This window comes from Sesamum indicum, linkage group LG11, assembly GCF_000512975.1.
Source record: "Sesamum indicum cultivar Zhongzhi No. 13 linkage group LG11, S_indicum_v1.0, whole genome shotgun sequence".
NCBI classification, from domain to species: domain Eukaryota; kingdom Viridiplantae; phylum Streptophyta; class Magnoliopsida; order Lamiales; family Pedaliaceae; genus Sesamum; species Sesamum indicum.
In genome coordinates this window covers 6,207,721-6,223,001 of record NC_026155.1, presented here as the reverse complement: position 1 = coordinate 6,223,001, position 15,281 = coordinate 6,207,721, and the positions used below count along the sequence as shown (strand labels likewise).

At 33.9% G+C, this 15,281-nt stretch overlaps 2 protein-coding genes across 2 annotated transcripts; both read right to left on the bottom strand.

Moving 5' to 3' along the window:
- On the bottom strand, positions 614-2,072 carry LOC105173410 (malonyl-coenzyme:anthocyanin 5-O-glucoside-6'''-O-malonyltransferase-like). Its single transcript, XM_011095134.2, has one exon. It carries the CDS (start codon positions 2,070-2,072, stop codon positions 711-713), a length of 1,362 nt encoding a protein of 453 aa, XP_011093436.1. The 3' UTR covers positions 614-710.
- LOC105173794 (benzoate carboxyl methyltransferase) lies at positions 10,597-14,374 on the bottom strand. Its single transcript, XM_011095673.2, has 4 exons — positions 14,278-14,374; positions 13,766-14,182; positions 12,427-12,684; positions 10,597-11,118 (listed from the first exon to the last, which is right to left on the bottom strand). Exons 1-4 carry the CDS (start codon positions 14,350-14,352, stop codon positions 10,741-10,743), a joined length of 1,128 nt encoding a protein of 375 aa, XP_011093975.1. The 5' UTR covers positions 14,353-14,374; the 3' UTR covers positions 10,597-10,740.

Below are 15,281 nucleotides of genomic sequence, written 5' to 3'. Positions count from 1 at the left end.
CAAAGAATTATACAATTTTATTAAAAATTACAGAGATATTTATAATTTTTACAAACAACAAGTAGAAAATATTGCAATTTAACCTTCCATTAATTCAAGTGATAATTACATTACACCTCCCTTTCCTGAGTGTGGTGTAATTACATGTAAATCTCCTTTGTCTTGAAAAATTACATTTAGCATCCCTGAGGTTTGCTTTGCCTAACAAATAAGTCATCCGTTAGTCAAAATTCACAAAATTGGTTGACATTAACAAAAATATAAAAAAAAAAAAAATAGATTTACCCTCGATTAACATATCACTAAATAATTGAAGATCAAATAAATCTTTTTATCACCAAATTACCTCATACGTCTTCACCCGTTAATCTATGTGAGGAGATATATTTTCACTGTTATAAAAATGGTTTAGTTTAAAAAATTTGGTTGACCTACAATAAGTCAATCTATAGTAAATATCAATTTTTCTTTTAATTTTTTTGTTATATCAACAAATTCAGTTAATTTTGACTAATGGTGAAATTATTTGTTAGATAGAACAAACCTCACGAGAATTACATGTAATTTTTTAAATCACAGGAGTCTATATCTAATTTACCAAACCTGATCAAAGTAGAGTGTAATTATCCCTTAATTCAAATGAAAGTATACAGGCACTCAACAATCAAAAGCAGATGACGATAATTATCCAGAACAAGTAACATACACTATCAAAACCTTAGCCCCTCTTCGAAGATAGCTGCAAAAGCGTCCATTCTTGCCTTTGGCAAAGATATGCCAACCTCCAATCCTCCCTCTGAATCCCTTGACTTGCACAAAGACATGGAATGCTTCTCTCCATCAATGGACACCGTTTCCAGCTTTCTTGCCCTTCCCCATCCAAAATCCGCACTGCACAAGTCGAATTTCGGGGATCCAGACACCCCAAATGCTCTTATGGCTGTCATTTCCTTAGTCTCTGACAGCCAATTCTCAGCACCTTTCAACACTTGGTCCTTGTTGTTCAACCTATTCTTGATTTGGTCAGCAATAGCCTCTGCAGCAATCACAAACCCTTCTCCCCCCACAAGCTGTTTATGCTCGATTTTCGCCAACCCGTAAGCCAAGCAGTTGCCGAAGTAACTGGCGGGAACTGGCGGATCAATCCGTGCCCGTATATCCGCCGCGAAAATGAAGACTTGCAGCACATCATCATCATCCACTTGCTCCTCGGATTTGACAAAACAAGTCCAAACATAAGACGCTGTGACGACGAAAGAAGAGACTTGAAGTAGACCTGGTTTCTTCGCCAAGACCAAATCCTTGAGCTTTTCTATATCTGCCTGACGGAGAATATATGTCGCCCGGACCCGGTTGGTGGGTAATGGAAAAGACGATGATTTCAAAGGAACGTCTCTTATTACTTTCCAGAAGATGGTATCAATTCCAAGCGGGTCGTTAATGACAGATCTGTCTAGAATTGGCAAAGATTCAGCGTGTTTGGTCAGAAACTCCTCCTCATCCCCCCCGAGTTTGCTGATTGAAGCCCATGCTTTAATAAAGCCTACAACCGAACTTGCATCGCCAAGACAGTGAAGATTGGCGAACCCAACACATATACCACGACCCGTAAACAAAGTCACTTTCAGGGCCACAACAGGGACCCTTTGGTACTCGGATTCATCTGTTACAGGATCTATCTCGGGCACAAACTCATAGAACTGATCAGCATCTCGTGCATGGTTTCCAGTAAGATGGTCGAAATCACTAGCAGACTCGGCGATTGTCAGCGAAACTGCCGAGTCCCCAGCCACGTACTGGATTTCTGGCTTTTTCTCCGAGTTGAGAGGGAAGATCAAATTGCCCGCTAGGGGGAGGTAGTGCCTGAGAGTGAGGGAGAGAGATTCTTTGAGTTTTGGGGCGACAGTCTCCAAGAAATAAGGCTTAGAACAAGGATAGTCATAAAAGAGAAGGTGACGGATTGGATGGAAATGCAGCCACTGGATGTCGAAAAAAGTAAGAGGCAGCGATAGGTTAGCAGCGGCGCCTGGTGGAGCTGGAACTCGGCATGTTTCGAGTATGGTGGTAGCCATGGCGTTTTTCAATGTATTTTAAGTGAACGAAGTTGTGGTATTTTAAGGTGCACAAATGGTAGTTGCAAATTCAAGGTGGTAGTTGCAAATTCAAGATGGTAGTTGCAATAATTCAATAATTCAGGAATTGTCACTGAGGGCAGGGAAGTGATATAACTCAGAGGTAGAGTGTCAACTTGACATGGTGAAAGTTATCAGTTGGAGCCTGATTATCCTTAAATCCAATGTGAGTTTTTATACTTGGATTTAAGGGAGAAGAGTTTAAGTATCCTTAAACGAAAACTGATGTAAATACATTCGAAAGGACCAACACAAATTAAGCTACACCGGCTTTTGTTGATATTAGAATAATTTATGATATATGAGGCTGCTCCACCATCTTCAAGCATTTCCGGAAACAGCTTTGACCAGCAGCAAACATATTCTACTGCTAACATAGTTTAATTTTATTAGTTCCACAATCAATTCAGAAAGAAGTGCTTCATTTATGTTTACCTGATCTTTTGGGATAGTGGAAATGAAATGAAGATGTCAATTAAGTATAATTTGAATGAGGTAACTCTCAGATATCATAGACCCACACTGAGGGAATGAAAAACAGGGAATGAAATGCAGTAATAATTTTAAAGTTGTCATAAAAAATATATATTAAGTGATAATAATTTTGATTTTTATTACCATATAATTATAAGTGACAAGTAAAGACGGATGTTGTCACTACAAATAATTAGTTATACATCTATAGTGACAACATAAATATAGTGATAATAAGTGATTATTGTCACTAAGTTGTCACTATACATGTGTAATTAACTGTATATAATGACAATTTAATGGACAATAGTTTGTCACTAATTCTTACTAATTATAACTTTTACAAAATAGTTATTATTATTAAAACTTTAAAATTTATTTTTTTGACAAAATAATAATTCCTTCCACCAATTATATACATTTAGTGACAATATTAAAATTATCGCTAAATTTTTTTGTCACTAATTTTTATTTTATTTTTGTAGTGTCTCCGAAATTTATCGATTACACATGACCCCCTTTCATCGAGATTACGATGAAAAATATTGATCTTAACATAAATATATATAAATTTTCAATTTTACCCCTTATTTAACATATCACTATAACATTTGTATACTTATAAGCGAATTAATCTAATATATATATATATATATATATAATCAAAAGAGTATAATTGTAATAAATATTCATATCAAATTAAAGCCCATGGATAGAAATATTATAGGAGAATGTTAAATTAGAAAATAAAAATTAAAAATTAATATAATTTTTTGCTAACATCAATTTTTTTATTTAAAAAAGCGAGCGAAATACGTTAAGTGTAAATGAAGAATTTCATATGCAAAGTAAGTCTAATTCTAAAACTTCTTTAGGGAAGCATATTTTCACATTTTCAAAGACGGTCTTACAACTAATTGTTCTTTTCTTTTTTTCATAAGTGACCTTCCCTAGAAGTTCTTCTTGCATATGTCCTCTGTAATATAAAATAAAATCAAATAAAATACCAACAAGTATGAAACATGATGTATCGATGCAATGTATATTTTATGAGATAATTTTAATTTTTGTACCCAAAGTATATTCTCTTTTTTTTTCAGTTTTAGTACCTCGGGTTTTCAAGTCATTAGATTTGGTATCCAAAATTTTTAATTTTTATCCACCTGAGTATCTTTTTTTAGGTTGACCATTAAAACAAACAGTCAACCCAATTTGGAGGAAAAATTAGGTAGAAGCTTGTCTATATAAGGGCATATTTGGCTGTTATTTTATTTAACATATATTTTGATTCATCTTGATTTTAATTTTATAATTGAGAATAATAATTTAAAAAAATACATATTAAATTCAATTTCTATCATAAAAAAATAATTCAAATCGTTAGGAAAAATACCAATTCAAACATTTTCTCCAACTTCAAACATTACGAAAATAAACACATGCTAAACGCAGAGCAATATAGAGAGTTGCCTAGTAATAGTTCAAGAAAATTAACAGAGTCTTATGTTTAATCACCACACGTATTGTTCATGAAATATAAACAAAAAAAAAATCGAATAAGCCACTCAAAGAGCGTCAATATACTTTTATATATTGTTGGTTGTGAGTCGAATAAAATTTCATACATACACTATGATATATTATACCGTTGTTTGTGCACAAAATTAGGAATACACACTACAAAAAAAAATAAAAAAATGCCGCACAATTACGGACGAGCTGTCATTCTTCTTATGAATGGTCGTCACAAGTAATAAGCGCTTTTGAAATTGCTTCGAAAATTAGGGACGACCTATCTTTCTTCTTATATTAACCTTCCCAAAACATATATCTAAAATCTATCCAAATGTTTAAATGTTGATGACTGTTACAAAGGCCGTTAATAATTTTCCGCCATTACAAATTTCATATAGTTTTTGGAACGGCCATGTCCTCTTGTAATGATCAAAGAAAAAAGTAAAGCCGTTTCAAGAACCGAATAAACAACCATTACAAAATCTACAGCGAAAGGATGTTACAAAGGTCGTACCAATATGAACGGCTATTTCTTTCAAGTGTGTTACAAAGGCAATTCCAACTGGAGACCCGTATAATGGCTATATTTTTTTTAAACAGCTACATTTCAATGGCTATTTTTTCGCTCCAAAGGCTGCTCCAAAAGCCAATATACCTTAGCTTATATATATGTGTGCGTTGCATGTTGTTTTTATTTCATTTTATTTCTACTAGAATTGATTATTAACCACACACACTCTCACTATCTCTCTGATTTCTATGCGTATACACTTGATCAGGTAGAATTGCTTAATTTGGGTCGGCTACTATTGCTCCTTTGAGTTGGTTAATCAGGTAACAACTTTAACCCTTTTATAAATTAAATTGTAGTTTAATTGTATTAGTTTTCTAATTTTTTTTCATCTTATATGTTATCTATTATTAGTGTAAAATAATATTTATAAATTTATAAGTCAAAATATAATTTTATATATACGTGTGAATATGTAGTAATTATCATCTTACGACAATTGAGGAGATGGATGTATGATAAAAACCTTATAGGGAGGGCAAGTCTTATGATGGAATTTGAGGATAGGGTTAAGACTTCCATAAAATAAGCCAAATGTCAGCGTGACATATGGACGGAGACAAAATTAGGTGCTCGTGTTAGAAGTGCAAAAACCAAAAGTTCAAAACACCCTACGATGTCAGTTATACGTATGTATGCGAGGGTTTATAGCAGGATATTATAATTAGACTTCGCATGGCGAGGAGAGGGTGCAGAAGTACTTTGATATTGTAACTGACCTTCTAGTGTAGGAAGAGCAAACCCCAACTTCTCAGGAGGAGCGTTTATTCCCACTTGGGCGATGAACAACAAATGGATTAAACACAAAGGATTATTTTAATGCAGTCGGCCAGGTTATTTTTCTTCTTACCACCAGAGTGTGTCTGAAGATGGTACAAGGTCTTACCCTACTGGTGTCGGTCCTAGCTCGTGGTACTACGGGGGACCCTATGATTATGTGCTAGGGTTGTTAGACCATTTTTACGATATAGTGCATGCTGCTGACCAACCGTTAATTTGATTGTTGGTTCAGTGACTATTAAGGCTGAGGGCAATATTTCTGAGAGAACATATGATCATAAATCTCAGTAAGATAATAATATATTACCCCACGATCATACCCTGCCAAGAGAGTACTACAGCACGAAAAAGATAATAAGGGATTTGGGTTTACCAGTTGAAAAGATTTATGCGTGTAAAAATAGTTGTATGTTGTACTATAAGGACGACATCGATTTGAAATATTGTAAGTTTTGTGGAGACGCTAGGTACAAACAGACTAGGGAGCGAGACCCCCACCGCAAGAAATCCCTGTATGCCGTTCTTAGGCACCTGCCGCTTACTCCCTTTCTGCAAAGGTTGTATGTTTCTAGAGCAATTGTGGAGCACATGACGTGGCATGCTACACATCAGACGGATGAGGGCTCTTTGTGTCATCCATCAGGTGCAGATGCTTGGAGGCATTTTGACCGGACGTCATCCCGATTTTGCAGAAGAGTTGCGTAATATTCAGTTGGGCCTTTGCCCAGACGGGTTTGCGCCGCATGGGCAGTACTTATTCATGTTAGCCCATTATACTTACATCGTACAATCTCTCCTCGGGTATATGCATGAATTCTGAGTATATGTTTCTTACGATGGTGATCCCCAACCCTTCTAATGCGAAACGTCTGATCATTGTGTACTTGGAGTCGTTGATCGAGGAGTTGTTGCAATTGTGGCATCTGGGTGTTCGAACACACGACAATGCCACAAATAAAAAATTTATTATGCGGGTGGCATTGATGTGGATTGTGAACGACCTATCTGCTTATGGGATGGTATCAAGATGGAGTACCGTGGGTCTTGTAGGGTGTCTAGTTTATATGGATAACACACGAGCATTCCATCTGCAACCTAATAGGAAGCTGTGCTACTTTAATTGCCATAGAGTTAAAATTGTTACCTGATTAATCAATTCAAGGGATCAGTAGTAGCCGACCTAAATTTAGCAATTCTACCTGATCAAGTGTATATGCACGAAAATTAGAGAGCTATTGATAGTGTGTGTGGTTAATAATCAATTCTAGTAAATATAAAATGAAATAAAAACAACATTCAACATACACACATATATAAGCTAAGGTATACCAGCTTTTGGAACAGCCTTTGGAGCAAAGAAACAGCCGTTGAAATATAGATGTTTAAAAGATATAACCGTTATACGGGTTTGCAGTTGGAACGGCCTTTGTAACACACTTGAAACAAATAGTCGTTCATATTGGTACGACTTTTGTAACGTCCTTTCGTTATAGGTTTTGTAATGGTTGTTTATTCAGTTCTTGGAATGGCTTTACTTTTTTTTCTTTGATTCTTACAAAAGGATATGGCCGTCCAAAAAACCATATGAAGTTTGTAATGGCGGAAAATTATTAACGGCCTTTGTAACAGTCATCAACATTTAAACATTTAGATAGATTTTAAATATATATTTTGGAACGGTTAACATTAAAGAAAGACAAGTTGTCCCTAACTTTTGAAGCAATTTCAAAAGCGGTTACTACTTGTGATGACCATTACTTTGGAATGGCTTTTCGGATATATATTCGTAGCAACGGCTTTTGCGACGATTCTCACTATTACAAATAAATAAAATTCTTATGGGTTCTGATTGAGGTCATCGAAACTTAATCGTTGCAAACTTGTTAAAAAAGTTGTGTTATTCGGTCATTCCAAAAAAGCCGTTACAAATGCAATATTTTTTTCCTTTTGTAGTGTGTATTCCTAATTTTTTGAAAAAAAAAATGCTATAATATACCAAAGATATGTATGCATATAAAAGTATATTGACGCTCTTTGAGTGGCTTATTCGATCTTTTTTTGTTTATTTTTCGTGAACAATGCATGTGTTGATTAAACATAAGGCTTTATTAATTTTCTTGAATTATTACTAGGCAGATATCTCTATATTGCTCTGCGTTTAGCATGTGTTTTATTTTCATAATATTTGAATTTAGCATGGACATATGGATGGAGACAAAATTAGGTGATAGATGTATGGTAAAAACCTCCTACGGAGGGCAAGTCTTACGCTAGAGTTTGAGGATGGGGTTAAGACTTCCATAAAATGAGCCAAGTGTCGAGGTGGACATATGGATGGAGACAAAATTAGGTGCTCGTGTTAGAAGTGCAAAAACGAAAAGTTCAAAACACACGCGATGTCAGTTATTATTTATGTATGCGAGGGTTTATGCAAGGATATTATAATTGGACTTCGCATGGCAAGGAGAGGGGCCAGAAGTAGTTTGACTTTGTAACTAGCCATCTAGTGCATGAAGAGCAAACCCCAGCTGCTCATGAGGAGGGTTATTCCCACTTGGGTGATGAACAACAAATGGATTGGACACAGAGGATTATTTTTGTCCAGTCGGTCGGGTTATTTTTTTTTCTTACCACGAGTGTGTGTCTGATGATGGTACAAGGTCTGCCTTACTAGTGTTGATCCTAGCTCATTGTATTGCGGGGGACCCTATGATTATGTGCCAGGGTTATTAGACCATTTTTATGATATAGCGCACGCTGCTGACCAACCGTTATAGAGCGGTTGTACCCAATCTCAGTTAGTTTTGATTGCTGGTTCAGTTACTATCAAGGCCGAGGGCAATATTTCTGAGCGAACATATGATCAAAAATCCCAATAAGATAATAATATATTGTGGAGACGCTACAAAATGTTCATGAAGAAGACAACTATTGGTGAAAAACCATTTAGATATATAGGAGGGTTGTTTAATGAACAAGCCAAACTTTGGCATATTTATAAGAAAGAGTTCTTTGCTATTTAGAAGGCATTTAAGAAATTACCTTTATTTCTACTAGTAAAAGAATTTACTTTGAAAGTTGAAAATACAAATGTTAAAGCTTTGTTTAAAAATAAATTGAATTGAAACTTCATAAGGCTCGAGTTGATAGAAAATACTATTATTGTTATTAAACTTCATGAAAGTGTTCTTGCAAATTTCTTGACGATAGATGGAAACATTTGATGCGAATTCCATCATCACGAGATATAGGTACCTCAAGGAAAACCTTGAAGAGTATGAGAAGAAGTTTGAATAGCTAACGGTTAAAACCCAAGTAGCTAGTCACATACAACAAGCTAATCTTGACAACATTCAGATCGCCATGCAGAGTATCATACTTGCTTCTAGCATGTTATGGGGCACATTCATGGAACCAATTCAAAAGGCACACCTAGGGTGATAGCCCAAGAATTACGAGCGTTGGGCTCTAAACCTGTATTTAGAGTATAGAACTATGTACTTAAAATGAGAGATTCAAGTACTGCTTGCAAAAAGCTATCGCCAGACTCTAGTGAAAAGGCGACAATTAAACTACAGGAAATGCAATCTCTTGATAATTCAAGTCAACCCAATACTAGCGGCATGGAGGAAGATATAAACCTTAGATCGATGACAGCCACCTCTAAGGTTAATACTAACAAGTCTATTTCTTCTATTTCTGCTTGGTAAGTCTATCTAACAACATGGGAAAACTTGTTTCCCATAAAGGAATTAACCCAAGCATGACCCTGGTAGACACATTCGAAAATTATAATAGGACCTGGATGCTTGAAGTATTTATCCTAAAAATAGTTCAAGAGTGGTACGATTTTAGAGTTCTTAATTCAGTTCATACTACAGCACCTGGATTTCCAAAAATTTCAAAATTTTCGGAATTGATTAGTGGGGGCGATATCTAATTCTTGGCAAAACAATTCCCACCTTAAAAGAGGAGATATTTTGGAGCTCAAGATCATTTTAGCAACTCCAGAATTGCAAAAAATGATTCTCATTTAGCAATTCATTTAATCAAATTACAGAAACCCACTATGGCATCGTTCAATTGAATTAAAGCTGCAACAGGAGAAGCCCGTTTGGTTTCAACCATCAACAAGGATGAAATCTCCACTCAAAGAGGCTTGGGATTTTTGAGTTTATCTCAAAGAGATGGACAAAGTTAACTTTCCATTTAAATATTTTTAAATAATTAATGGTCATTTCTATTAAATTCCATGAGGAGAAGAGTACTAAATTTGTGGAGAGTCTATTTAAAAAAGAAAAACAGAAAAAAAGAGAATACTCGTTTGAAAAAATAAACTACCCGCAGCATAGGGTTTCATGAAATTGGAATTGATTCTTATTCTTGTTAAATTCACATTTCAATTATACAGCAAAACTGGCTTACAAATTGGATTTTGGACTCCTTTATATCTATGTCTATATATGCCTCCCAAGGACCTGTTTCGCTATGCCTTATTTTGTAGGTACATATGATTTGAATATTTTTTGACATATAAAATCCTCTATAAATATCAATATTTTCTCATGACAAAGGATTTATTGAGGTCGAGTAATGTGACCTGGTTTTTTTATTGTCTGTAAGACATTAAATATCAATAACTTATTACTATAAGCCACCCAGCAAACCTAATCACTTGGCATTCTCAAATTGAGGTTGCATCCACATTGCAATCCGACTCGAATACAGCCTCAAGCTGAATGATATGAAATAAATAAATTTGAATATAAACATTTTTTTTAAATATATTGTTGATCGTTGTTGCAGTAAGCAAGACTAAGAGATGAATCATATTTAAAAATTATAGTAAATGCTAGGATCGTAATTAAGAACCACGGCGACTATTTTGATCATAACTAAAACTACGATAAATATTGATTAACAGTGATTAAAATATAACTTTTACATATATATTGTAGTTGATAATATCAATTTACGCATTTTTCAAACCATAAACATTTCTAATGTATAGAATAATTTTTTTTTTTTTTTTTTTTGTAGTAACACATAATTGGACTGGATAGATGGAGTGTAGAACCAAGTCCGATATAGTAAATGCAACCGCAAAGTACAGATATTCGATAATTAATGGGAACCTTCAATTTTATTAGTCTTCATGATGTATAAATTTCGTACAAAAATATTATACATCGAAGTTAATCATTCAGATCGATCCCTTACAACCATCGACGGGATATTCCAATCGTATTTCAGACAACCCCATTGATATTACTTTCCTTTCCTACTTAAAGAAATGACTATAACAAAATATGTTGATTTTTTCATGGAGAAATGCTCTTCCACTTTCTTAGCATACCTTCCAAATAGTTCATCAACAATGGAACTCCCAAAATGAGCAGCCAGCATTGGTTCCATGAAAGCTCTAACACAATCTGCCACCAATTTCCCACACCTATGAATTTTAAGAATTATATTATTTTCATCGTCATCGACAACGTTGTCATGGGCATCCCAGCGGACACGAAACCCTTGCAGCTTGTCTAAGTGGAACGACCCTTCGGTTTCAATCACAGTCTTCACTTCTTGTTCACGTGGTGCGTAAAGAGGTATGTTGAATGAGTACAGGTCTTCCTTCTTGACAAGTTCCTAAACAAAGTTCCATAATATGTGTTAGGGCAATTACTAGCTTTCCCAAGTTAGTATAATTTTGAATGATACGTAGCCTATGTTTTCTTAAAAATATATATATATATATATATATATATATATATATTAAAACCTCCTCGCAAGGGAAAAATACAAGCAACTCCTCTATTATATTATAAATAAGCAAATTACCTTCTATGAGAAGGAAAACACCAATTTACCAATTATATTTTTAAAATGCAGCATTTTAACCCCTCCCCCCCTCCCCCCATATTTTTTTAAATGAAGCAATTTACCTCCTCAGATATGGAGGTAAATTGCTTCATTTTAAAAAGTACAGCAAGGTAAATTGCTATTTTTCTTTTATATGGGGTAATTTGCTCATTTGCAAATATCACAAGAGGCAAATTGCATTAAACCCCTAATAACAATGTTCGAATATTTGATTATAGGGTTTAGTGCAATTTATCCTTCTATGATATCGAAAATGAGTAAATTACCTCTATGAAAAATAAATAACAATTTTTACCCTCCCATATTTTAAAAAATGAAGCAACTCACCTCCCTGCCTAACTAAAGAGGTAAATTGCTTCAATTTTAAAAATATAATGAGGTAAATTCCTACACTTTGAAATACACAGGAGAATAAATTATTATTTTATTTTTCATAAGAGGATGGTTTTTCTATTTTTCGTAACACAGATAAATAGATTGCAATTTACCCTTTGATTATATGCTACTATTATAGAATGGTGTAATAATTTTGCATGAAATTTTAGATAAAAGGTAATTATCAAATTCTTCTTTAACTTTATTAAGCTAAAAGTTAGAGTTCTACGATTAATTATTAGAAGAAATAAAAATGTAGTTGAAATAAATTTTTGTATGTAAAAAAAACATTAAAGAGTACTCTTTAATTTAAAAAAAAAAAAAAAAAACCATTCCATCAACTTTTCATTCCAAAGAAGTGTAAATATCATAAATGATCCCTTAATTAAATTTGTGTTCATAATTAATTTAGTCGATCATCTTTAATTCTTGACTAATGCATCCCTAACATTGACATTTAGTTGTATTTTGGTTTCTCCATCAACTTATAATTCCTGGCCAAAATATCATCAGACCTTCAATAATTTTGGGGTAAAAATGGTTAATTCAAGTTTTAATTTTGCACATTTTTTGGGTTATCCTTATAACTGTGTTTTCAAATTTTTTTTTGATTGAAAATATTAAAAATTTTGCGTAACAATTAAATTAACTTTTTGGGGATGCCATTTAATTAATTAATTAAGAAAGTGTATAAATTACCTCATCTACCATGTCGAGAAGTGTTTGGGAAAGCAAAGTGATATGGGCAGAATCATCTATGCGAGAAGGATCTTCAACACTTCTGCCACGAAATATCAATACCATACGCCCACCGACTATCATTTCTTCACCTCTCAGGCTTAAAAATGTGGAGAAATCTCTTTGGTATTGCTTTGCATAGGCTTCAAATACCTCTGGGGAACTTGTTCTTGCTATGCATATATTCTCTTTATTTCTACTCTCAATTCCTTCAGGAACCTATACCATAATTAATTCTCAATTTACTCACTTTCATTGATATTTCATGCAAAATTGTAATATTTTTGTTCCGATAATTATAGAGGTTTGTCAATTTTCGTCCGGATAGAATCTAATTTGCTAATTATGCCTTGTAATTTAAAAAATTTATATATAAAATTGGTAATCTGGGGGAAATTTTATATGTTCGCTTTAAGTGAATCCAAATAATTAGGATTCTGAGAGGCGAATATTGTCCTTAATATACCAAATGTTTTAAATTACAAGGGTTAATCATCAAATTGAGTTCTAATAAGATAAAAATTGTCACCCCTTTCTAGCCACAAAATCAAAATTGTAATTTTTCCTTCATGCATATACAGTAATCAACAACATATACAAAATCCCTATCATATGACAACGTTTTATACAGAGAAAATAGCATTTTTCGTCTCGTAATTTAGGGTTTTTATACTTTTGGTCCCATTGGTTATGGGGTATTAACTTTTGATCCCGTAGCTTCTAAAAAGTAATACTTTTGTTCCCATGACACATTTTCGTTATATATTATAACAAAAAATAGCACGTGTTAGAGTAGTTATGCTTTTGGTTCCATATGTTATGAAAATCTCACTTTTGATTCTATAACTTTTAAAAAGTAGTAATTTTGGTCCCATGCACTTAATTGCTATGTGGCCTTTTCCGCTAAACATCTAATAGAAAGATGTTATGGGACCAAAACTGTTATATTTTTTAAAGTTACATGATCAAAATGATAATTCTATAATCAATAGAATCAAAAGTGAAAAGACCTTTGACACACGTAATACATATATATATGTGAAGTAGAATCTGGCCCCTATGGGACAGTCCAACAGGCTTCAAGATCTCCTTTTAGAAGTAGAATCTGGCCCCTAGACGTGTGCATGAATAAATGCATGCATGGACAAAAAAAGTACGTCACCAGATAAAAAACTAATTTAAAATAAACAAATTCAAGTCGAACTTTTTCTATGAAAAACATTTCATGGACTTGAAGGAATAGGCTCAGAAATTAAAGTTTGGACTAATTAATATACAAAAATAGCAAGAAATTAGATACCTGAGAGAGCCAGTGAAGGCTGTAGCAAGAATAAGCAAAGTGAAGAGTATTGCTTGGAAACAGCCTGCAATAGAAAGAGCCTGGCAAGCCATACAAAAAGCAATGCCTCTTCTTCTTACCATTAATCACGTTGGAATTCAGGAGCAGTTTGAAGAGGTTGTTGAAGTCATTGTCTGGAAGATCATTCAGAAACACCTCAAATTCAGGTAAGTGATGATGATCAGTACTGTTATTTCTCTTACTGCACAAGTCTTCAATTGTATTCAGGATATGGGAGATGATGAAAAGAGTATTGGGTCCTGATGAACAGCCCAAATCCACCAACTTCAAGCACTTAGCATGGAAGCCATTTTCAGCAGAAAACATTGCTTCCAATGTCTCATCTACCAAAGGCAATGCTTCTGACATCACTGCTTTCTGCAATAAATCAAAGATCCCACATAAATATATATATATACACACACAACTAAGCCATGCATGTATCAAGAAAGAGAGAGAGAGAGAGAGAGAACTTGAAGGCCAGAATTGTTGGCATAGCTAGTTGCACCATCTCCTGGATTCATGTTCATGACGTTCTTCACCACCATTTCTGAAGCTTCTTACTTTTCTTCAAGAACAAATATAAATATATATATATATATTTGCTTATTATAGAAAATCTCAAGATTGGGTGTTATATATATACAGAAATCCTTGGAAGATCAATATGGTCTTGCATGGTAGCATATATAGTCCTGAGATCACCATATTGCAGTCAACCAGAGTAGGCGAATAATCAAATAAAAATGATCACCTGCATGCCGCCCTATATCTATATTTCTGCCGCCCTATTTATATGCTTTCTGCCAAATTTTCAGCTATCTCCTATATATTCTCCTTTAATTATTTTCCTATCTTGTGTTTAAAGAGAATACATAGCGGCATTTTTTTGGTTTTAGAGGTTGTCAGGGTAGTTTTTATAATTTTTGAAAGATGAGGTGGTCTGTATAAAAGGGAATAAGTGAGTGGGTGCAAATATAAATATTACTTTTCTTTTTCATAAAAAAATAAAATTTTATAAAAAAAAGTCAGACCAGGTAGATGAAAAAATTTAGGGCAAAATGCAGATACCCCCAACGTATGGGATCATTTGCACTTTTGCCCCCCAACCTTTTTATTTTAACACTTCCCCCTCCCACCTTTTGATTTTGTTGCACTTTATATTTTTCAAAAAATAATAATGGAATATTCCATCCGCATGCGTACACGCATCTGAGGGCGATTTTGGGTTCGATAAACTTGGAACGATTAAATGCAGACAGCCCCCCAACGTATGGAATCATTTGCAATTTGCCCCCAAACTTTTCAATAGAAACAAAATAAATAGAAAAAATGGGGAAAAAATCTGAAAAATGGAGAAAAAATTCAATATGTAATTTGCAAATAAATAATTTCACATTACAATATAAAATCAAACAGAAAAAGCATGAACTTTCTGCAATATCAGGTGTGTGAAACTCCTAAATCGAACAAAAAA